Consider the following 22,199-nt stretch of genomic DNA (forward strand, 5'->3'; position numbering starts at 1 on the left):
CACGATATCAGTAAATTTAACTACAATCTCCAGCACGAATCTATTTCCTATTTAATATTAACTTTAAAAAGATATACAAAAATATGTTTTGTATCTTGTATTCATTTACAATAAATATGAAAGCATGTTTTCCACAATGTAACATAAAAGTTAAATCACGAAATTATCTGTACTCGATGTTTCTGTACCGCCGATCAGTTCCATCACTAATCTATCTAGATAATTTGGGTCTAGTTTATAAGACATCAAAATCATTGATATGTACAATGATGCCTGTTTCGTTGATAATACAGTTTTCAACTGAGGATCCATCAAGCTCAACCTGGAACGATGTTCATTTAGAGTATATTCATTTAATTTATTCTGTAGTACTTACATTTTGATAATGATAAGACCCACGAGAGTCCATTCGGCCGTTTTAAAGACGATATTCGCAGCGGATAATGAGAAAGTATTAACTAACGCTTTGATCAAAGTACTCTTTTCACTGTTGTATACATATTGAGGTAATCTGTTACTAGATAGCATACGTAACAGATCAGGTAATCTACGAGATAAAGATTATATTAATATTTCTGCCATAGCAAAAATTTGGAATAAACATGGAAGGCTTACATTCGGTTAAGTTTATCTAAAAATATTCGACGTCTAATCGCTTTGGGTGCATGTGCATCTATCAAAGGTAATACTGGAGTAAAATTATCTTGTTCTTTAGTTTCTGTACTACTACGATTATCTATAACCGTACTGCCCTTATAAAATGATTGTACCTGAAGAGTAATAATTTTATCAGAGATCCATCATTTAATTTTGTTAAATAATACTTACTTTTAATTCAATTTTCTTTCCTTCTTCTTGAAGAGCAGATAAATCTGGCAATGGTTTTAAACTATTCATAGTTAGATTTATATTATCATCCTTCTCATCTTCCAGTTGTAATTTATTTAATCTTTTACACAAATGCAAATATCTGTCCTGTTGAATTATATTTTCTAATAACCGAGTTTTATCATCTTCCTTTCCCGACAATAAACAAATGGTGTCTTCGGTAATCCATTCCCTTGCACTTACTTCAATGCGTGTTGCAAGATTATAAAATTCTGTTGGTTCTGCATCTTTAACTAAATTCTTTTTATGTTTCTTCTGTTTACTTTGATTTATTTTTTCTACAGAATCTTTATTGCTAATAGTGTCTTCTTCAATTGCTGATCCAATTTGTTCCTTGTTTCCTATATCTTTTGAAGTTGTGCTATTATTTGCACTCTCTACATTTCGAATGTTTGGAGTGCTGTCTTGTGTATTAAACTCTGTATCAAGATTATTCTTTTCATTTATATGGGTGCATGGATCTTCCATATCTTTACATTGTTCCTCAAAGTTATTTGAATACTGCTCACTAATATCAAATTTCCTTCCTGGATTTGGTTGGACATTTTCTTCCACTGTTCCTATTCCATGTGCGTTAATTACTGTACGAACATTCACTGGGTCTTTAATAATTGTTTCATCTTGCTCATCATCATTTTTTACATCAGGATCTACAGTGCTTATGTCTCTCACGTCAATTTCATCACCAGGAGCACTTCTTAATTTATCTGGAGCTAACAGTATTTTAAATTCTGGAATCTCTTCTTTTTCTCTTAGCCACAAGGGGCTTGTCAGCATTTGTTCCAAAAGATATTTGCAAGCACCAAAACAACTTGAACTACAAAAGTTTTTCCGTAACGATACATCATATACTTTATTTTTCTTGGTCGATATATGATATTGTTGATTGATCACTTTTGTCAGTGGATTATTACATAGCACATAGCCACACAATTTAATTATAGCTCTTTCTTCGATCACATCTTCCATGTGACTTTTGTTAATATATTTTAACTACAAAAATACAAAATAAATGTAACGGTATTTAAATGACAATGAAATAGGTGCTTACATTGCTTAAAAGCCATTGGGAATCCACTTCGGGTTCTAATAACTGCTCTACAATCGCGAGAGCTTTAGCATCGCACTGTTTCTTCTTAATTATTGCTAACTGCATCTGTGCCTTGCTTAAACAAAAATACAAGAAATTAAATAATGAATAAAAGAGAAATTAAAGACATCTCACCTCAGTTTCTTCTTCACTTTTTTCTGTTCAAGCATTTCCTTTTTCGAATACGAGGCCATCATTAGATAACAATTTATTTCCGATTGTTTTACAATGAAAATCTAAATGTTAATAATACACGAGCGCCAGGCGGTACGCAGCGGTAAGATCCCCGACATCCCGATCCGACAGATCCCGAAGTTGGCTTCCTGTGATCGAAATTCCTAGATGTTGAAAATGGGGACGAGTTGATTCGTATAATTTAAAAGTTAACGCGTGCGCGGATTGGAGATTGTATTCCAGAAAGCTCAGAGCTTAAAAGTTTCACCTCTATAAAGAGGATCCTTTGTGGCCTAGAGCTTGAGCAAGCTTGCAGCTTGAGTCCTCGTCTGGTGGTCCTCGTCAGTCCTCGTTGGTCTTCGTCAGGTCCTCGTCCTTAGATGTCAGCAGATGTCAGCGGTGGCCAGTCGACGTTTATAAATGTCGCCGCACCGATGTCGAGCTTTCACAGTGAACTGGTGAATCGTCGTACGTGATGACGGCTCGTGACTGAACCTCGAACGGCGATGGGCACACAAAAGCCGGAAGAATGGGCGAATTTGCTGATCACGCGTTTCGAGGAACAGGTAGAGAAATATATGTTACCCGAGCTTCCACGGCCCACCCACGAAATCCGTTCCATGCCTCCCTCTCTCTTCCTCATTCATCTTTCTCCTGTACGCTTCCTCTCATCCCTACGCTTCATCCGTACCTTCGATTCTGTCTCGTTCTATTTCCTGTTCAACACTTCGTAGATTAATAATCGGTTCCTGAAGATTCGTTCATCCTTTCGTTCGCGGTTCCCATTCATTTCCATACACTATGTTGAAAAAATGGTAGTTAACATTAGGGAATTTTGAATAAACGGTCACGTTAAAACCGTTAAATTTTCTACTAAGATTATCTAAATAATGTCATCTACTATCATTACGAATAAAATGATGTCATCTTGCGACACTTTTCCGAAATTCTTTATTGCCTCTGAGCTGCATATTTCGAATTATTATTGCCGTATTTTGTCCTTAATAATTTATCTGGCCAATTGAAACTTGGAGCAAAGAAATTCGATCTCCTATCACAGCGATCTTTTAAGAAAAAATTAAAGATCAATAAGTGATATCCGAATCAGAATTATTTGAAAAATATAAAGCTTGCTTAATTAAAAAAGTAAGAAGGTCCGATTTCATTCAGACAATCGATTGTTGAAAGGTACACAAATGATTGATTACAAATCGGATGACTTTCATCGGATGTCTGTTAGTACTTATATACAACATAACTTACTACACGCTAATATTGAACTGTTTAACTGAGATTAACTGCTATAAGGATGCTGTAGAAACATCCAGTATTAGTTTTAAATACTGATATTCGACTAGAATATTCAGTATTAATAATGAATGTTTTAAAATATTCAGTTGCCGTGTCGGTGTGGTCCCCAGACCACTCATTCCCGTATGAACGAGGAGAGAAACAAGAATTGCCTAATACAAATCTCTCGATATCGTTTCTCACTTGTAATATCAAGCCTAACGAAGATATTACAAGGCGTGAACGAACTCGTTCCTTTCACCGGTGGTCAACGGATATTCCACAGCACAGAACAAGATCGACACTGTTACGAGTCCATTATTATCATTCTGGATACATTAGAAAAATGCCTCGCGAATCAACCGAAAGACACTGCAAAGTTCGACGAGGCTATGAACGTTAAGTTCCTACTCAAAGAAATCTGTCAGTTCATAGGTAAGCGAATCCTGGATGGACAAACACTGTGCTGAAAAGCATTAGACGCAACCATCGTTTTACTGTATGCACAATCGTGCATAGATCGTTATTATAATTTAACATGCTGTCTTTTTAGATATACCAAATGACAGTCCTCAGAATGCTCACCTAAAAAACTTGGCAAGCAAAGTTTTGTTTGCCCTTAGCTTGAATTTTTTCAATGCTGTATTCAACAGAATATCAACAAAGCTTCAAGAACTGGCGAAATCCGGAGATGAAAACGCCGATTATAGCGACATCGAATTGATCCAACATATTAACGTTGACTTGTGCAGGCTAACGAAACTTTTAAATGGTAATCATTTGTCTTACTACGAGCGATTGAATATTTAATACGATCAGCTTCATCATAGAACTTACAATAATTAATTGCAGAAGCGATTCAGAAGTTCAAACAACTGAAAAAGTCGGCGCACGTAGCTCTAATGAACTCGTTGGAGAAGGCTATATGGAACTGGATGGATACTTATTCACATGAATTCGCAGACCTCCAGAAGAAACCGAACGAGGAATTAGGGAAGGCTTGCGAGGAGCTGTTTGATACTCTTGATACGTTCGCTGATAATAAAAAAGGGCGAGCCGCGACCGTATGGCCTCTGCAAATGATGCTTCTGATACTATCGCCGAAAATACTGGAGGAAATAGTAAAGGCTGACTTCGGTGCTGGATGCTCGCCGCGGCACTCGAAGAAGAAACAGTTCATCGACAGCGTGAAACGTGGCCTAGGGATGCACGGTAGTTCTAGTAAACAGTTAATGGAAGCGGCTGCCGTCACCTGTATAAAACTTTGCAAAGCGTCGACCTACGTGAACAACCTCGATTCGAACAACGTTATATTCACCCTCGTTCAGCACGTTATGAACGATCTGATGGCACTACTCTTCAATCCTGGAAAAGTGTTCTCGCGTGGCCAGAGCTACGTTGCTCAAGACATCGACCTAATGATAGACTCTTTTGTCAGTTTCTTTCGCATCAAACCGCAGAACAACGAAGTACTTAAAGTTTGCTTGAACCTTAATCATCCGACGATATATCAGTTCGTCTTGGTCAGCTCGTTATACAAGTAAGAGGATGACAGTCACGATTGTCAATATTGATAAATAATCATTTCTATTTGATATAAATACTTAGTATTGATACTGAATAGAAATCATTAAATTTATATACTTCTTTCAGAATTGTAACTCAACCAAGACTGCCATGGTGGCCTCAGATAGATCTTCTCTATTCTCGCAGCGCGGAACTTAGAAACATGTTCACTGATATTTTGAACAAAGTCACACAGAGTTACATATCACACACGCCGTTGCGTATGATACAAAGTTTAACGCTCAAGGGGAAAGAGCAAAATAAGTACAGGGACCGCGGCGAGGAGATATCCAGTTACAGAAATCTACTACTTTGGATGGTTAAACTTATTCACGCTGATCCCATGTTACTCCTGCACGTGAGTACTTCATAGATACACTATTTTTATTATACGCTCGTTGCACAATATATATCTTTGGACATTTTTATTACAGAATCAAGGGAAAGCAGGTCATGAGATTCAAAGCTCGACACTAGAATTGATCAACGGCCTGGTATCTTTAATTCATCAACCGTCGATGACAGACATCGCTTACGAGGCGATGGAAGCGTTATTAGTACTGCATCATCCGGACAAAATAAAGTCGTGGAACCCAGAGGCACCGATGAACACGTTCTGGGATGTTAGCTCTCAAGTTCTATTCTCGATCTCGCAAAAATTGATTCAACATCAGATCGTAAACTACACTTGTATATTGAAATGGCTCAAGGAGATACTGATCTGCAGGAACTCGTTTCTCATGCAGAACAAGGACTACGCCAATGTCGGCAGCCAGATCGCCGTTTGCAAACAGGCGCATATTAAACTCGAGGTTCGTACAAATTTTATTTTATCATGTAAATTGTGAAATTACAAGTAATGTAATGCCTGTCTTTACATTCTAGGTCGTATTTTTCATGTATTTGTGGAGCATAAACATGGAGGCTGTGTTAGTATCAATGTCTTGTTTCGCTTTGCTCTGCGAGGAAGCGGAAATTCGATGTGGTAGCGACGAGGTAGCGGTGACATGTCTGTTACCAAATTATCATTTGTATCTTGAATTGGCACAAGCTTCCACTGTGTTAATCACTGGTGTGTTCAATTCGCAATATTATCTTTTATCATTCTTCTTGTAAAATGTATTCCTTTTCCAAATTTACCAGCAGAAATTCGAATCGAGAAACAAGGGACACGGTAACAACTTTTAATGGCGAGGCGATGCTACGAATACTAACATCTCGATTCGGGTATCTGCTGAAAAAAATGATTATTACGCGAATTCAAACATTCGTTCATGAATTTTTGAATTCAACTTGTATTTTGATCAGTATAACCGTTATGTGGCTGCAATAGAGTATTAAAGATCTTGTTACCATAACAGCCAGCGGGGAAAGTAAGATATGCTATCACGATCACTATTATGGTAAGTGTCGTTGAAAATTAAATAAGTATAGAAAAAATGAACATTTTAATTGTTAGAAAGAAAAGAGAAAAACATAAACCTGGGATTATGCGAGTATCGAAATAAGAGACCTTTTTATGTCGTTTCTCGTTGCTTTTAATTGGCACAACGAGAGGTGACATATGAAGCTTCATCATTTCGACGATCGTCTGATCCCAGTCTGAACTAACGAATAACGTTAACGTAATTCAGCGAGCATATTATATACTTTTTAGGACGTGCCGCATTACAAAAAAGAATTATGGCCTTGTTGAGGAAGATAGAACACTGTGTAAATGGCGTACAACCTGTATGTATACATATATATATACTAATAATTCTATCTTGTGCCGTTTACTGCAAAATAGCTTAATTATGAGCAATTATTATTTTCTTTACTCATCTCATGAGTTATTCATTTAAGCTATAATTATAAAAGAGAATTAATATTGCCATTTCCTCTTTTCCGATAACCATTGTTTTATCATTCAAAGTCTCAACAGTGTTACGTGTCATTTCAACAGTGTTTTGGAAAAAAACCTGGTGATTCTTCTTTCCCTCTGGAGCACCTTTCAGTATTAATATTATTATTTTGTGTCTTATATTTTTTATTAAACATCAAACTTTATATTAAACATTTTCGTTCTCCGATAAGAAATGAATAAAGCTAATAAATGTCTAAAAGTTGTTTTTGTCTGTGTCTTATAGGCTTGGGAGGAAACGTTCAGAAATTGGGAGGTCACGTGCCGACAGCTGGTGAATTATCCAAAGACTCGGACGGAGGACGGACAAATGGAATCTTTTCATCGTAGCACCGGAAAACGGAGGGCATCACAGCAGAATTCGGAACACGAATTAGAGGAACAGATCAACGAGTGGGCGAACATGACAGGATTCCTCTGCGCATTAGGCGGTGTGTGTTTGCAAAAGCGTTCGCCGAACAGGCCGCTGTCCGGGATACCGCTGAATCCAGAAGCTAAGAAAAGCTCGAAGCAACAAGAACCTACACCCTGTTTGTCGAATCCGAGTCAGGAAGTACAGTACTGCACTCAGTTCGTGTATAGCTTGCTGCGTTTGTTAATTTGTAACAATGAAAAGTTCGGGAATCAAATACAGAAACACGTAAAAGAGCTGGTCGGCCACGAGATGAGTCCAGCGTTGTATCCGATATTGTTCGACCAGATAAAAAGCATCGTAGAGAAGTTCTTCAATCAGCAGGGACAGGTCATAGTGATGGACGTTAACACCCAGTTCGTCGAGCACATAATATTCATAATGAAAAATATTCTCGATTCAAAAACGGATCAACCTTCGGAGTATCTTGGAATGACCAGTATAGAAGGAATGATGTTAGCGATTGTCAGATACGTTAGGCATCTGGATATGACCAAGCACTCTGTTCACATCAAAACGAAATTGTGTCAATTGGTAGAAGCTATGATGAAGCGACGAGACGATTTGGCTTTTCGACAAGAGATGAAATTTCGTAACAAGCTCGTCGAATATTTGACTGATTGGGTGATGGGTGCTACTCATCAGATAGCTCCCTCGACCACTGGAGACATCGCTGTTTACACACGAGATTTGGATCAAGCATGTATGGAAGCAGTCGGTGCGCTGTTACGCGGTCTACCGCTTCAACCCGAGGAATCAGATCGGGGCGATTTGATGGAAGCAAAATCTCAATTGTTCTTGAAGTATTTCACTCTGTTCATGAACCTGTTAAATGACTGTAACGAGGCGGCCAGCGAAGACAAGGACATAGTTTCACAGCAACCGCAATTAACTAGCAGTAAATTATCAACGTTAAGAAATGCGACCATACAAGCCATGAGCAATCTTCTCAGCGCGAACATCGACAGCGGTTTAATGCATTCCTTGAGCTTGGGTTACAATCCGGATCTCCAAACGCGTGCAGCATTCATGGAAGTCCTCACGAAAATACTTCAACAAGGAACGGAATTCGATACTCTGGCGGAAACAGTGTTAGCTGATAGATTCGAGCAACTGGTTCAACTCGTTACTATGATCAGCGACAAGGGAGAGCTGCCTATCGCGATGGCCCTGGCCAACGTTGTCACAACGAATCAGATGGACGAGTTAGCGCGAGTTTTCGTCACTCTGTTTGACGCAAAACATTTACTGTCTTCTCTCTTGTGGAACATGTTTTACCGCGAGGTCGAGGTCTCGGATTGCATGCAAACACTGTTCCGCGGCAATAGCTTAGGCAGCAAGATCATGGCGTTTTGCTTCAAGATCTACGGCGCGAGTTATCTGCAAAATTTATTAGAACCGTTAATCACACCTTTGTTGGATGATCCTACTACTGGCTTCGAAGTAGACAGCGCGAAGATAGATGGCAACGAAGATATTGAACAGAATGGACGTAATTTAATCGCATTGACGCAGAAAGTGTTCGATGCCATTATATCGTCAGCCGATCAGTGAGTGATTCAATAATTCTATTGCAAATGTGAACGTTAACAGTTAATGTTCATTTATTATCTTTTCCAGATTTCCACCGCAGTTGCGATCGATGTGTCACTGTCTCTATCAAGTGCTTAGCAAACGATTCCCTCAATGTCCTCAGAACAATATTGGGGCCGTGGGCACAGTGATATTCCTACGATTTATCAACCCCGCGATTGTCTCACCACAAGAAATGGGTATCGTGAATAAACCCGTACCACCGCACATTAAACGCGGCCTAATGCTGATGTCTAAGATTCTACAGAATATCGCAAACCACGTGGAATTCAGTAAGGAGCAACACATGCTACCGTTCAACGACTTCCTGCGAGCTCATTTCGAGAGTGGCCGTCGATTCTTCATACAAATAGCCTCCGACTCCGAAACGGTAGATCAAGCAAACCATCCGATGTCATTCGTTTCCGACGCGAACGTTCTAGCTTTACACCGGTTGTTGTGGAATCATCAAGAACGTATCGGAGACTACCTTAGCAGCAGCAGGGACCACAAGGCGGTAGGCAGGAGACCGTTTGACAAGATGGCCACGTTACTAGCTTATCTTGGTCCGCCGGAACACAAGCCTATCGATTCCCACCTGCTGTTCACTTCGTCGTACGCTCGATGGTCGAACATCGACATGTCCTCGACTCACTTCGAGGAAGTCATGGTTAAACATAACATGCACGAAAATGAGGAGTTCAAAAGTATCAAGAATCTGAATATTTTCTATCAGGCAGGAACCAGTAAAGAGGGATATCCGGTGTTTTACTACATTGCCAGACGTTACAAAATCGGTGATACGAACGGAGATCTGCTAATATATCATGTTATTTTAACATTAAAGCCGTTTTGCCATTCACCATTCGAGCTAGTCGTCGATTTCACCCATACGTGTTCGGACAACCGTTTCCGTACCGAGTTCCTCCAGAAATGGTTCTGCGTGTTACCGAAAGTTGCCTACGAGAATATTCACGCCGCTTATATCTATAATTGCAACAGTTGGGTGAGAGAATACACAAAGTTTCACGATCGGATCCTGGCATCTTTAAAGGGTAACCGGCAAGTGGTGTTCGTCGACGGTCCGGGTCGTTTAAACGACGTGATCGACATCGATCAGCAAAAATTACCAGGCGCGACGTTGTCTCTGGACGAGGATCTGAAGGTGTTCAACGGGGCATTGAAGCTCTCTCACAAGGACACGAAGGTGTCCGTGAAAGTTGGACCCACCGCGATACAAATAACGTCGGCGGAGAAATGCAAAGTATTGTCGCACTCCGTTCTATTGAACGATGTTTACTACGCATCCGAAATAGAGGAGGTATGTCTGGTGGATGACAATCAGTTCACACTGACCATATCGAACGAGACTGGTCCGTTGACGTTCATTCACAACGACTGCGATATCATCGTGCAAGCGATACTTCACATTAGAAACCGGTGGGAGCTGTCGCAACCGGAGTCCGTGTCTGTTCATCCAAAAATAAGACCGAAGGACGTGCCCGGAACGTTGCTGAACATGGCGTTGTTAAATCTCGGCAGCTCGGACCCGAATTTGAGAACCGCGGCGTATAATCAGCTGTGTGCTCTTACCGCGACTTTTGACCTGAAAATCGAGGGCCAGTTGTTAGAAACTTCTGGACTGTGCATACCTTCGAACAACACCATATTTATCAAACACTTGAGCGAGACGCTAGCTGCAAACGACCCTCATCTAACGCTAGAGTTCCTAGAAGAGTGTATACAGGGCTTCAGGCTGTCTAGCATCGAACTGAAACATCTATGTTTAGAGTACATGACACCGTGGTTGAACAATCTCGTACGATTCTACAAGCCGAACGACGAGGGTGGTAAACGGCAGAAACAAGTGACGAAAATCTTGGAAAAACTGATTACACTGACTATCGAGGAAGTCGAAATGTACCCGAGCATCCAGGCAAAGATATGGAGCACCATCGGTGGGCTTCCTGAATTGATAGATACGGTTTTGGATAATTTCATTCAACGTAGCGTTAGCTTTGGATTAGGCTCGCCAACGATCGACATAATGGCTGATACCGCGGTTGCCCTAGCGTCTGGAAACGTGCAGCTCGTAGCGAAGAAAGTTATAGGGAGACTATGTCGGGTAGTGGATAAGACCTGCACTTCGCCGACGCCGCTACTGGAACAGCATACGAGGTGGGACGATATCGCCATCCTGGCGAGATACCTTCTGATGTTGTCTTTCAACAATTGTCTGGACGTCGGCAAACACTTACCATACTTGTTCCACACTGTCACATTCCTGGTCTGCTCCGGTAGTCTGAGTATGCGCGCATCGACCCACGGGTTAGTCATTAACAGTATTCACTCGCTTTGTACCTGCAGCTCGCCATCGTTCTCCGAAGATACTTACCGGATATTACGAATGAGCCTAGACGAATTTTCGTTGCCCAAGTTCTACCTCCTCTTTGGAATTAGTAAAGTGAAATCTGCCGCGGGCACGGCATTTAGGTCTAGCTATAGACACTCGAATGAGAAGTGGTTTAGCAACGAGCGAACTGTCACCGGTACCCACGACAAGGAGAGGCTCTCCTTAACCAGTTTAGAAATTATCACCGACGCCCTGTTGGAGATCATGGAGGCGTGCATGCGAGACATTCCACACTGCCACTGGCTAAAGACATGGACCTCGTTGGCAAAGAACTTTGCGTTTTGTTTCAATCCGGCGTTACAACCGAGGGCGCTGATCGTTTTCGGATGTATCAGCAAAAGTATCACCGATCAGGACATGAAACAGTTACTGAGGATACTAGTCAAAGCTCTAGAGAGTCTCAATGATATCACTCTGCTCGAGGCGATTATTATGTGCCTAACGAGATTGCAGCCGTTGCTCAGACCTGAATCCCCTATACATCGATATTTATTTTGGGTCGCTACGTCTATCCTTCAGTTGGATGAAGCGTCTCTGTACGCGTGCGGCCTCGCGCTTCTTGAACAAAATCTACACACGTTAGATTCGCAAGGGACTTTCGATGAGAAGAATTTGGAAGACGTTATGATGTCGACGCGCGAGCCTTTGGAGTGGCATTTCAAGCAATTAGATCATGCGGTGGGATTATCGTTCAAATCTAACTTTCATTTCGCCCTGGTCGGTCATCTTTTGAAAGGGTACAGACACCCGACGCCTACCACCGTTACGAGAACAGCTAGGGTACTGACCATGTTGTTGGGCATCGTTGCTAAACCATTCAGGCGGGACAAATTCGAGGTGACACCGGAAAGCGTCGCTTATCTATCTGGTAATCATGATATACTCATTCGATAATAGTATTGAACATTTTTATTCAACGTTTAGAATACAGAAAATTGTTAAAGAAAATTACAAGTTAATAACTGTGTCCTACTAGCGTTGGTATCTGTATCGGAGGAAGTGAGAAGTCGATGCCACATCAGACATGCCATTACTAAAAACGTGGAACCTGGCATCACGGATTGCCTCGATCTTTTACTTCCGCACAATACGGTAAATATCTTTACGTGTATAATGTGCACGTATACTTTATATGCATACAGGATGTCTCTTTATGATTTCAAAAAACAAGAAACTAGGAATATAATTTCTTAAATATTACATGTAGGATACTTCGACCGCGATGTCCGGTAATCCAACTAATCGCAGACAAAAATCGTGTGATCTCCTCGACCAGTCCGCTCTCACTCAAGCGAGACAACAGAAACAATTTTCCACTCATCAGGTACTTTGTTATCATTACGTCTATAGAATAATAGTAGTATACATTGATAATAGAATTTTTAATTATCAATTGATCTAAGCTTGGTAGAAGCGAAAAGAGACTTTTTAATATTAAAATAATATTACTTTGTTCTTGTGGCTCCTGTTATGTGCATATAATCCTTCGACAACTACCTCTACACGTCTTTAACAAGACTGGACGGATTTTATTTAAAACCCAGCGATCCTTTTCTGTACCAACTGCAAAGGAAACGAAACCGAACGAGGAAGCTGAACCAAAGGTACATAGCACTGCTTTATCAAATGTAATGTTACGATATAGTATACATTCTATTTTTGTTTCTCAATAAATTAATTATTTCGAATTATGTATTAAGTTAATGATGTGTATAGAATCGGAGCGCGAGGGTCAGCGTCAGCAACGAGAACAACGTGTTGCTCGATCCGGAAGTGCTCACCGATTTCTCGACCCAGACTCTGGTTTTAACCGTGTTAGTCACTCTGGTCAAAAATACAACCGACGAAAACGAGCAACGGATACTTTACGAGTATCTCGCTGAAGCATCCGTTGTCTTTCCGAAGGTTTTTCCAGTCATGTAAGTTCTCTACTCGAAAGTTTTCAATGCTGATTTGCAATATAACAATGCTGATATGCAACATAACAATGCTGATTTCCTTTTTTGTTTCTTTCAGTCACAATTTGCTCGATGCGCAAATCAATAGCGTATTGTCTAATTGTCACGATCAAGGAATATTAAATTCCGTGCAGGCAATCATACAGAACATGATCGCGTGCGAAGACACGAATCAACAGCAGTTACATTACTTACAAAGTTGCGGTTTCGGGGGATTGTGGAGATTCGCCGGGCCCTATACGAATGTAAGTACATTCCTTGAGGATAATTGTGTTTTAATACAATTAATACTAACATGTATAACGAAACAAATATCGGTGTAAAATATCTGTGCACATTCAAATTAGTGTTCATTGTTCGTAGCGAGTATAATATTAATATTTCCAGTCGAATTGCACAGCGGAGAGTGCACAGTTGTTTGTTAACTGCTTGGAAGCGATGGTCGAAACGTGTTTGCCAGTGGATGAGCCGGAGAACTCCACTATTAACGAGATACCAAGCGATAATAGATGCAAACGACCCGGTGACTGTCATCATCAATCGGAGACCGCGCAGAAGAATAAACCATCGGTCTATCACACGATCGATCAAACGGGGACACGTGCTGAACGGACAGACGAAATTTCAAGGAGTACTTTATTCGTTACTAGAGAGTGAGTTGTTTCGGACTATAAAGAACTATTGAACATTGAGAAAGAAAGAACAAGAATAAGGAAGGAGTATCATTTATTTATTTTCAGTCACAGCATTGATAGCAGAGGAAATGTTTCGTTCGATTCGGTGAGCCAAGGAGAGAATACCAGCAGTAGTAATAGTTCACAACCTTAGCGATTAATATACGAATTTAAAAGACAGTGCGGTAAACATGGGCGAAAGCGACGAGTCGGTCGAAAATTGCAAAGACAATTGAGGTAAGTCTTCGATAAAGTAACGATAAAATAGAGAAGCGTAACTTAATCCATTTTAATGTCATTTATTAGGAGAGTAATTTTTTCTCAAACTATAATATGGACTGATAGAGAGACAAAATTTGTTGATTGGATATCTTCGCTTACCTATAATTTCGTTCGTTTCCATTTTCAGCCACGCAAAAATTCTGGCACCGTGTTATTGCTGCAACATGTCGAATCAGTTTAATCCGATGCCGTCCACTTCACGTTGACACGACGTCGTAATACCACAATCCCGCTGGAGAATGGAAATTAAATGCGAGTACGTTTTTGTTAAAATATTTTTTAATTTATGTCGGGTCATTTTTTATGAATCTTTGAGTATAGAGATTGTTTCCTTTTTTCATTAAAATAATATGCCACAAGATGATGCATAAACCTAATGAAATGACCTGGCATTTCGTTATTCGGTTATTAAAATAATTCTCATATGTGAGTATATGTTTGAAGCGTTCAGTTCGCACAGTAGCGTCGAGCAACAGATGTTTTAATACACCAAATGTTATTTTATATGTACATCTACGAGCAACGATATTCTTAAACGTATGTACAATTTTTTAAACACTTTTTACATTTTTCGTTTACATGTTTTCTGTACGTACATACTCTACACTACATGATAATTTAGAGTTTCGCGAGAACATTACATGGTATAATTAACATCGTACAGAGTGAGACATTTTAATAGAAACGCTTCATTGTTTTCTCATTTAAAAAGAAGGTTCGAAAAACAAAATCTGGCACGTAGTAGTATAAACATTTTTTTTAAAGCCATACAATCTTAATATTATTAGTATTTCGTTCGTTTACTTAATTAACATTTATTTATAGGGAACGTAAATGTCCCACACTGTATACAATTCGTGCACGCGGGTATCTTTGTTCCTTTGTGCAAATTAATATTTTTTATAGTATATTCCGTAGAGAGGGAATCCGTTTTCTATTTCCGATATATTGAAAAACAAACTTTAAATATGTATGTATAGCCTCGTGTTACCAGAATATAAAAAAGGTCTATTTATGAAAGAAGATGATATGATAGTTTATCAAGGATGTCTATAATTTTTCCGTTAATTATTATATGAGAAATTGTAACGAGTTTATCTTTCGTTGATACGTGTATAGGGAAAGAAACGTTACGTGGGCAGTCGTTCACAGTGAAAATCATGCGGTTGTGCATCGGCAAAAGTCATTTAATAATCGGAACAATCATTTTCGAATCGTATCACTGAATTTTAATCTCAATCGTTCTAATGACGTCATAAAACGAATCATCTAAATGATGGCACAAAAGAAATGAATAATATAGTTTGTACGAGTTCTTATTTCGCTATTCGAATATTTTTCAGCATTTATTACATAATTCAATATTAGCATTTAACACCAATATACATTATGAAATTCCAACATTCCTATTCGAAACGATCCTACTGCAATCAGGCTGATCACAGAATGTGTAGCATCGTGTATGAGGAGTCCTATACGTACATGTGTACATAGAACTAAAATCTCTCTCTAACTCAGTTTCAGTCAACAATATTTACTCTATTACAGAACTTCGAAAAACTGGACGATTTTCACTGCGAATTATTGTGCGTATGTGTATATTGTGACAGATTAGACTTGATTACGACAAAAGATTGGAAATGAACGAGTTAAACTAAAGCGTGTATAATGTCGCGTTATGATATGGCTACGAGATACAAATGTTTAAGAGAAAGTTATTGTGGATACATGTACGCTCTAGTAAAACACTATTTCAATCATCTGTAAGAAAGAAGTTCTATGGGAGCGGAGTGTTCAAGACGCTTATGTATGTGAACGGATTAAGAAGTTTTCTACGTACATAAAGACATATACATATAACAGAGAAAAAGAAAGAGTGAAAGAAGGAGAGATGAGTATGCCTGTGAAAAATATTCGTTAACAACCTGTGAACTTTAATGCAAAATCACCAAAATATTTTAAACGCTAGGTGATATAATTATTTTTACCATTATATATTAATATCCTGAACGCGATTTTCCTTTCTCTGAAAATAATCATTTGTACTCAGTTATGCTCATCAGATTGCAAACATTGATCTCTATACAATACTGGATAGTGACAGTGGATTGGCATAGTTGGCTCGTTCCATTCTGTCGTGACGAGTTCTTCCCGTTATTATGGCACAGAGAGTAAAAGGACGTAAAAGTTTGATATAACTCTGCAATAAATACGCATAAGCAGATCAAACTCCGATATTCGAAGCGGAAAAGCTTTCTCTTTACAATGCCGTTTGATTCATCTCGATCCGACTTTCGATTCCGGAGATATCGTCATGCAAATTTTTTGGCCACCGCAGTGTCCTCGCATGTTGACCTACCCTAATCCCCGCCAACCGGTCTAGTCCAGGTCTAGACAGTCAACTTGCTACGCGTGAACTGGGTCACTGTGTCAGGAAAACCAAACGCCTAAACTTTGGAAGCCTATATCTCCGGAACAGACGGAGATTTCGGGATGAATCAAAAGCGATTTTTTCATCTTGATTTTCTCTATCAACTGAGATAGTTTTCAATAAAAAATTCAGTGTCCTTGTATCGATTACGTTTGCGCTCAGTAGCGGGCGCATTTTATCTATCCGTCCTCATTTACTTATCATCGCACAGGATCGTTCGGATGACCTAATAAGAGATAGAAAGCGCCTAAGAAGCATGAATAAACTCAACAGCTGTGTCAATCGGGTCCCACTCTCCAGTGTTCTATAGAGATAAGCGATTAAAATAAGTACCATTTGGATTATTATCGATACTTTCCGGTATTTATTATTTTTCAAGCGTGATTGCATTGTTTCGTTTGTGTAAGCAGTAGAGAGTATGTATAAATACGTGTATGTGTATGTGCGTTTTGCGCGAGATCGCACAAATATTCGTGTTTTGCTTTCTAATAAAAATTTTGTTGAGAGGCTCCGGAACTCACCTCTCGTATATCACGCACGTGTATTTCAAAAGGCACATTTTTTTTAGCTACGAAGGAGTAAATATGTTGAATGCGAAAAGATTCATCGATCGTACTTCAATGGAAATAACACCAAGAAGATAGAAAGATAGTTTGAAAGCTAATAAATGAAAAAGTAAGAAGATGGCTCGATCGTTACTCTTTAAAATGAATTCTTTTATCGCCTAAATTGTTTCTGTAGAAGTCCTACATAGTTCTCTTATTTTTTTATAGGGCACTTTTGTAATATACGTGCGATATGTTTAGTATATATACATAATTTTCAACCCCTTGCGCGTCCCCATTGTAACTAACACACCGTGTGGTACCGCACAAAAATATTGGCACACTTTTTAAAATCACATAACTTCTTTAGAAACGGTTGATACAATATTTAGTTTCTCTAATTTTTCGTAAAAGCTCGAATAGTATCGACCAGTTTTGAAACAGTTGCACGACTTTAAAGAATGTGCCAATACGTGTTCTTCCGTATATTTTTATATCGTGTTTAAATATTAAAAACATTTGTTTACTTACCGTATCAAACTAAGTCCTTTAGGTTCAAACTTAATGTTTCTTCTATACTAAATGATCGCTGAAGAATGATCGCAAGGGGTTGATGATTATAAAAATTAAAACAAAAAAACGCTCTGGACCAGCATTACATCTTCTTTGAGAGGATTGCTCGAGCCAACATAATCTTCAGCGCCCAAGAAGAATAACAGCTTAGAAAATTTTTTTAATTTTATTCTCTCATCCCAACTTTGAAAATATTCCTAGATACCCCGTTTACGTTGGGATATATGTAAATAGTATTTCTGTTCTCTTTGTCGCGTCATTCTGCTTGGGAACTGACGTTGCGTACCTATTTTGTTAGCGAAGAGTTCTCGAAATGAAAACACCAATGATTCTATTATCTATCACTTATTAAAGTACAAAGCGAGACCAGACCTCCTCTACCCAAATGCGTGATATTTAAGAAGAAAAAAAAATGCGCGTACACGCAGGTAGATAAGGGGGACACTTTATTAGAATAATTAAATAGTCGAGAGAAGGAGAAAAGAGAAAACAATGACTTTTTTTGTCAAACAATAGCTAAATGTATATAGAGTGTTTCATTTATCTTGCACATTCTTTTATATTTCGTAATTGATTTGAAACGACGAATATTTATAACTGTAACATTCACGATTGTGTAATATTAATCATTCATATTAAATGTATGTACCGTATACGTATACAGGGTAAGTCAATAAGAACTGTCGTCTGTAATTCTAATAATTATTCATTAATTTTACTAGAAGAAATAAATGATGATTTATAGAAATAAAACTTGTTCGAAACTAAAATTAATACAACGCGTGTTATAACATGATTAATAAATGTGAAATAATTCCCGGCAGCATTTTTTATCGACTGACCTGTATATTCCTAAACATTCTTCAGTTTCTGTTAAATTGTTGAACAGGAATTTGATATATATCTATAATAATATAAAATACTAATAATATGAAGATCGAAATGGAACATCCTCTATATACATGTAGTGGGTGAAGCAGATTCATTGGAGCAATAGAACACTCGACGCAAATGATAAACACATTTGTACATAGTGCATACATATATTGTATGTATGTATGTACATAAGCTTTTACGTCGTAACAATTGTCTATTACGCCTAGGTAAAAAGTTTTTGGATCGTAACCCCATAATCATAATATGTATGTACACAGTAGTAGAGTGCAGAAAGTATTTGTACAATAATTTCCAACGTGTATCAATTGATTAATTAGTATTAAATTACCACAGTTCATCTTTCTTCCTTGTGTACATACACTCATGTGATTTTAAGTATTTGGTAAAAAAGATTTGTGCAGATATTTTCTGCAACCACTGCGTACGTACATTTCAGTCTTTAGACAGTTGTACGAAACAGATGATAATCGTGTAAAGAAGAATCTCCTTATGTTAATCAATATTAGGCATTATATATTCGACGAACAATCGATTCTTTTGTCAAATAAAATATCCTAAAGTAAACCGCAGACATTAGTCGAGTTTCAAGCAATTTTCAACAGAAGGCGATTAGATGTTCTAGGAAAATCTTCACGTACGTTAATTCGTTTATTAGTTATTGTAAAACAAATTGCAGAGAAAAAACGACGGTGCTTCTTACATTTGTTTACGAGGAACTATGGTCTAAAAACAAAAGTCTATTAAAAGTGTAAGAACTATACTATCAGATATGTACCACGGTTATATAATATATTTAATAAAATTTGTTGCGATTACTACTGTCAGCTTGAAATATACCCGATTTAAATTAATTGAGAAAATAATTCTTAATTATTTCTAAACAGCGACGTGCCTGACATTGTCCGTCGATCTATTTCGTAAAATGTTAAATGTTCAGGGGTGAAATTTATTGAAACCTTTTCCAAATATTATTAATTTCTATTACTTTTTACGTAAATAACTATTTTTCTCAAGTCCGATGTAAGTAGTTTGCTTCATATACTTTTATTACATTTCGATTAAAATAAATCAACAATATTAAATATATTAGTCTTAAATTACGATTTTTCATTTATATACTTTGCTGTTTCACATATCCTGATTACCACGATGTTTATGGATAAGAATAATATTCATAGGACGCTCGAAACTTGCATACTATACAGAGATTACATCAATACATTCGTCCCATACTGATTCATCATACAATTCACGCGAGACACGGATGCAAATGCACTTAAAATCAATCTTCATACTCATTGAGTATACTTTGTAAATCATGTTGAATATTAATAACGACTATACCAATTAATAGGTCTACGCGTACGTACAATTACGTTTATATCATTTTTTCCATACTTGTATTATGCGCTAAAATTACACAATGAGTAATGAAACGTACAAATGGACTGGGCAGTCTTAGACTAGCCATTGCACATCTTATTCGTAAAATAGATCTTGCACCATTTATTATCACAATTATAAGAATGTTATTAATAAGATATAATGCGATGCAAGCTGCTCTCTCCCTTCCCCGTGTTCATTTTCATTGATAATACTACATCCTTTCACATGTATTTATAAAGCGATTCATAAATAAATCAAGAGCTTGTTTCGGAGAATACACCAATCAAGTACGGTACCTTGCAGTTAATATGCAACTACGTCTTTATCGTCATACTACTCGTACACGAGAGTATCGTTCGTTGATGGAAAATATTTTATGAACTTCGCCAAGCGATGATACCAATCAGTATAGAGAGTATAATAGCTCCGATAAGAACGAGTATACACTTTTTCTTACGCAGCTTGTTTTGATACATACTTGCTTGTCTGACGTGCGACGTAGCTTCGTTTACAGACACCTCAGTCCTTTCGACAGAGGCTTCTATGGAATCAACCATTTCGCGTTGGTCGTATACTATTGTACCAAGATCTTTAAAGATTTTATTGATATCGTTAATATCTTTCTGCAAAGATAAACGTCGCAATTGTAATAGAGACAGACAAAGAGTAATTGAATTGAACTGAAAAGAATTACCTCCATTTCTATTATGCTTGCTTCTTGCTTCTCCAGCATTCGCAGATTCTGTTCCTCTTTCATTTGTTGTAGCTGTATTTGTTTCTGAGTTTTACTATCTTGCAGTTCTATCAACGTCTCCTGTTTCTTCTCGCCGAACGGTGCGATGCCCACGCTCGCTTTTGCTCTTCTAAACATTTCTTTCTCTTTGGAAGCTGCGAGCCTTTGTACTGCCTAAAAAATCAAATTCGTACGTGATTAAATAAAAGATAGACCTACATATATATTGTATATTCGTAAGCTTACTTGGAAAGCATTTAGTGCGCTTGTAAATTCTTCTTGTAAGCGTTCTCTTTGCATCTTACGTTGCCTCTGCTCCCCAGGGCTGGTGGAACCTGAATTATTAGCTAACACAGCTAAGTCTGCAAGATGTACACTAGTATCTTTTGCAAGTTGTTTCGTATAATGCTGTATTTGGTGTCTGAAAGAGGATATCATGCGAGCATAGTAATCGTACTTTATTCGTATAAAACATTCAGCAACGATGACGACTTACAATTGATTTCGTAGCTCCTGAGAATCTGTAGAACTACCCAATTGATTGACCATCTTTTGCATGGAAGATACTGTCGAACACAAGTTGAAACGAATGTTAACTTATGAGTAATTATCGAGTTGAATCTTGATCTCCTTCGTTTACAGAGAATCCATGTACTTACCATTTTGAGATATTTTCAAAATCGACGTCCCAATAGTTTGCGACAGTCTGCCAAAGTCTTGTTCCCTCGTAGGGCCACCGTTATGGTAGGACGAAAATCCGGCGTCCATGTTGACTCGTGTGTTATTTAAGCGAATAAGTTAAAAAGAATTCAGATAATTATTCACTATGCGTGACAGTAACCTCTTTTCCAGAGGTTGTTCGTTCACTGATTAATACATCAAAATATTCGTAATGATAATTGTTGTTCTAGTGTCGTTCCCTTACGCTGGATTTACCACGGTGGTATAAAATTATCCTGTTATTCGCCTTTCGGTACGCACGAAATACGGAATCACAAAAAAGAAATGACACAATTAAATGACAGCTCGTGCTTCAGAAATAGTAAAGGACACCACTAAAGAAGTGTTATCATCTACTTTTATCCCACTATTGTCAACAAAATGATGGCATAGTAAAGTTGATTACAAGTTTACGAAATGACTCAGAGGCATACGATACGACCGTCGAGAAATTAACAGAAATTAACTATTCTCTCTGGCGGACACTACAAGCTGGTATGTATATATGTCTATCGTGCGAACACGAATGTGTTCGTGCGAACTACGCGTCGACAGAATAATAATTATTGTGTGAAATAAACCAAATTCACTATGCGAAGCACTAAAACTTCGCGGAAATCAATAAAGCCTAAGGACAAGTTTGAATGAATACGGACGTCAATGTTTTGTTACAGTATTGCACGTAAAACGAT

At 38.2% G+C, this 22,199-nt stretch overlaps 3 protein-coding genes across 7 annotated transcripts; 1 reads left to right on the forward strand and 2 right to left on the reverse strand.

Annotated features, from left to right (window-relative positions):
* Positions 1-82: 82 nt before the first annotated feature.
* LOC108629630 (putative RNA polymerase II subunit B1 CTD phosphatase RPAP2) lies at positions 83-2,512 on the reverse strand. Of its 3 annotated transcripts, none has more exons than XM_018032401.2 (7): positions 2,421-2,512; positions 2,114-2,316; positions 1,940-2,050; positions 829-1,881; positions 616-770; positions 377-547; positions 83-322 (listed from the first exon to the last, which is right to left on the reverse strand). In XM_018032401.2, exons 3-7 carry the CDS (start codon positions 2,042-2,044, stop codon positions 151-153), a joined length of 1,656 nt encoding a protein of 551 aa, XP_017887890.1. In that variant the 5' UTR covers positions 2,045-2,050; positions 2,114-2,316; positions 2,421-2,512; the 3' UTR covers positions 83-150. The 3 variants fall into 3 exon arrangements, with proteins under 3 accessions (XP_017887890.1, XP_017887888.1, XP_017887889.1); XM_018032399.2 differs by having other exon boundaries at positions 1,940-2,054; XM_018032400.2 differs by having other exon boundaries at positions 1,940-2,054; positions 2,114-2,301; positions 2,421-2,505.
* A 123-nt stretch (positions 2,513-2,635) lies between these two features.
* On the forward strand, positions 2,636-19,483 carry Nf1 (neurofibromin 1). Of its 3 annotated transcripts, none has more exons than XM_018032395.1 (19): positions 2,636-2,718; positions 3,550-3,877; positions 3,996-4,214; positions 4,295-4,982; positions 5,096-5,366; positions 5,443-5,820; positions 5,894-6,080; positions 6,370-6,411; positions 6,666-6,739; positions 7,138-8,873; positions 8,944-12,176; positions 12,285-12,400; positions 12,516-12,632; positions 12,826-12,912; positions 13,025-13,227; positions 13,325-13,511; positions 13,654-13,919; positions 14,007-14,177; positions 14,350-19,483. In XM_018032395.1, exons 1-18 carry the CDS (start codon positions 2,659-2,661, stop codon positions 14,092-14,094), a joined length of 8,280 nt encoding a protein of 2,759 aa, XP_017887884.1. In that variant the 5' UTR covers positions 2,636-2,658; the 3' UTR covers positions 14,095-14,177; positions 14,350-19,483. The 3 variants fall into 3 exon arrangements, with proteins under 3 accessions (XP_017887884.1, XP_026673250.1, XP_026673251.1); XM_026817449.1 differs by having other exon boundaries at positions 12,853-12,912; XM_026817450.1 differs by lacking the exon at positions 6,370-6,411.
* On the reverse strand, positions 19,298-21,555 carry Syx7 (syntaxin 7). The gene is made up of 5 exons (XM_018032402.2): positions 21,447-21,555; positions 21,284-21,353; positions 21,034-21,208; positions 20,749-20,961; positions 19,298-20,677 (listed from the first exon to the last, which is right to left on the reverse strand). Exons 1-5 carry the CDS (start codon positions 21,553-21,555, stop codon positions 20,429-20,431), a joined length of 816 nt encoding a protein of 271 aa, XP_017887891.1. The 3' UTR covers positions 19,298-20,428.
* Positions 21,556-22,199: the final 644 nt, after the last annotated feature.

Source organism: Ceratina calcarata, unplaced genomic scaffold, assembly GCF_001652005.2.
Source record: "Ceratina calcarata isolate Rehan_Ccalc_2016 unplaced genomic scaffold, ASM165200v1 scaffold579.2, whole genome shotgun sequence".
Lineage (NCBI taxonomy): Eukaryota > Metazoa > Arthropoda > Insecta > Hymenoptera > Apidae > Ceratina > Ceratina calcarata.

Bases quoted from the DNA above. Each gene is read 5' to 3' on its own strand.
- LOC108629630 (XM_018032399.2), bottom strand. From the start codon at position 2,175: ATGATGGCCTCGTATTCGAAAAAGGAAATGCTTGAACAGAAAAAAGTG. The intron at 548-615 runs GTAAGCCTTCCA...TTTATCTCGTAG, and splicing joins TTAGATAAACTTAACCGAAT to ATTACCTGATCTGTTACGTA. The intron at 323-376 runs GTAAGTACTACA...ACATCGTTCCAG, and splicing joins GGTCTTATCATTATCAAAAT to GTTGAGCTTGATGGATCCTC.
- Syx7 (XM_018032402.2), bottom strand. From the start codon at position 21,555: ATGGACGCCGGATTTTCGTCCTACCATAACGGTGGCCCTACGAGGGAA. The intron at 20,962-21,033 runs GTAAGCTTACGA...TTGATTTTTTAG, and splicing joins GCGCACTAAATGCTTTCCAA to GCAGTACAAAGGCTCGCAGC. The intron at 20,678-20,748 runs GTAATTCTTTTC...TTATCTTTGCAG, and splicing joins CAAGCATAATAGAAATGGAG to AAAGATATTAACGATATCAA.
- Nf1 (XM_018032395.1), top strand. From the start codon at position 2,659: ATGGGCACACAAAAGCCGGAAGAATGGGCGAATTTGCTGATCACGCGT. The intron at 6,412-6,665 runs GTAAGTGTCGTT...TATACTTTTTAG, and splicing joins CTATCACGATCACTATTATG to GACGTGCCGCATTACAAAAA. The intron at 12,633-12,825 runs GTACTTTGTTAT...GTCTTTAACAAG, and splicing joins AACAATTTTCCACTCATCAG to ACTGGACGGATTTTATTTAA.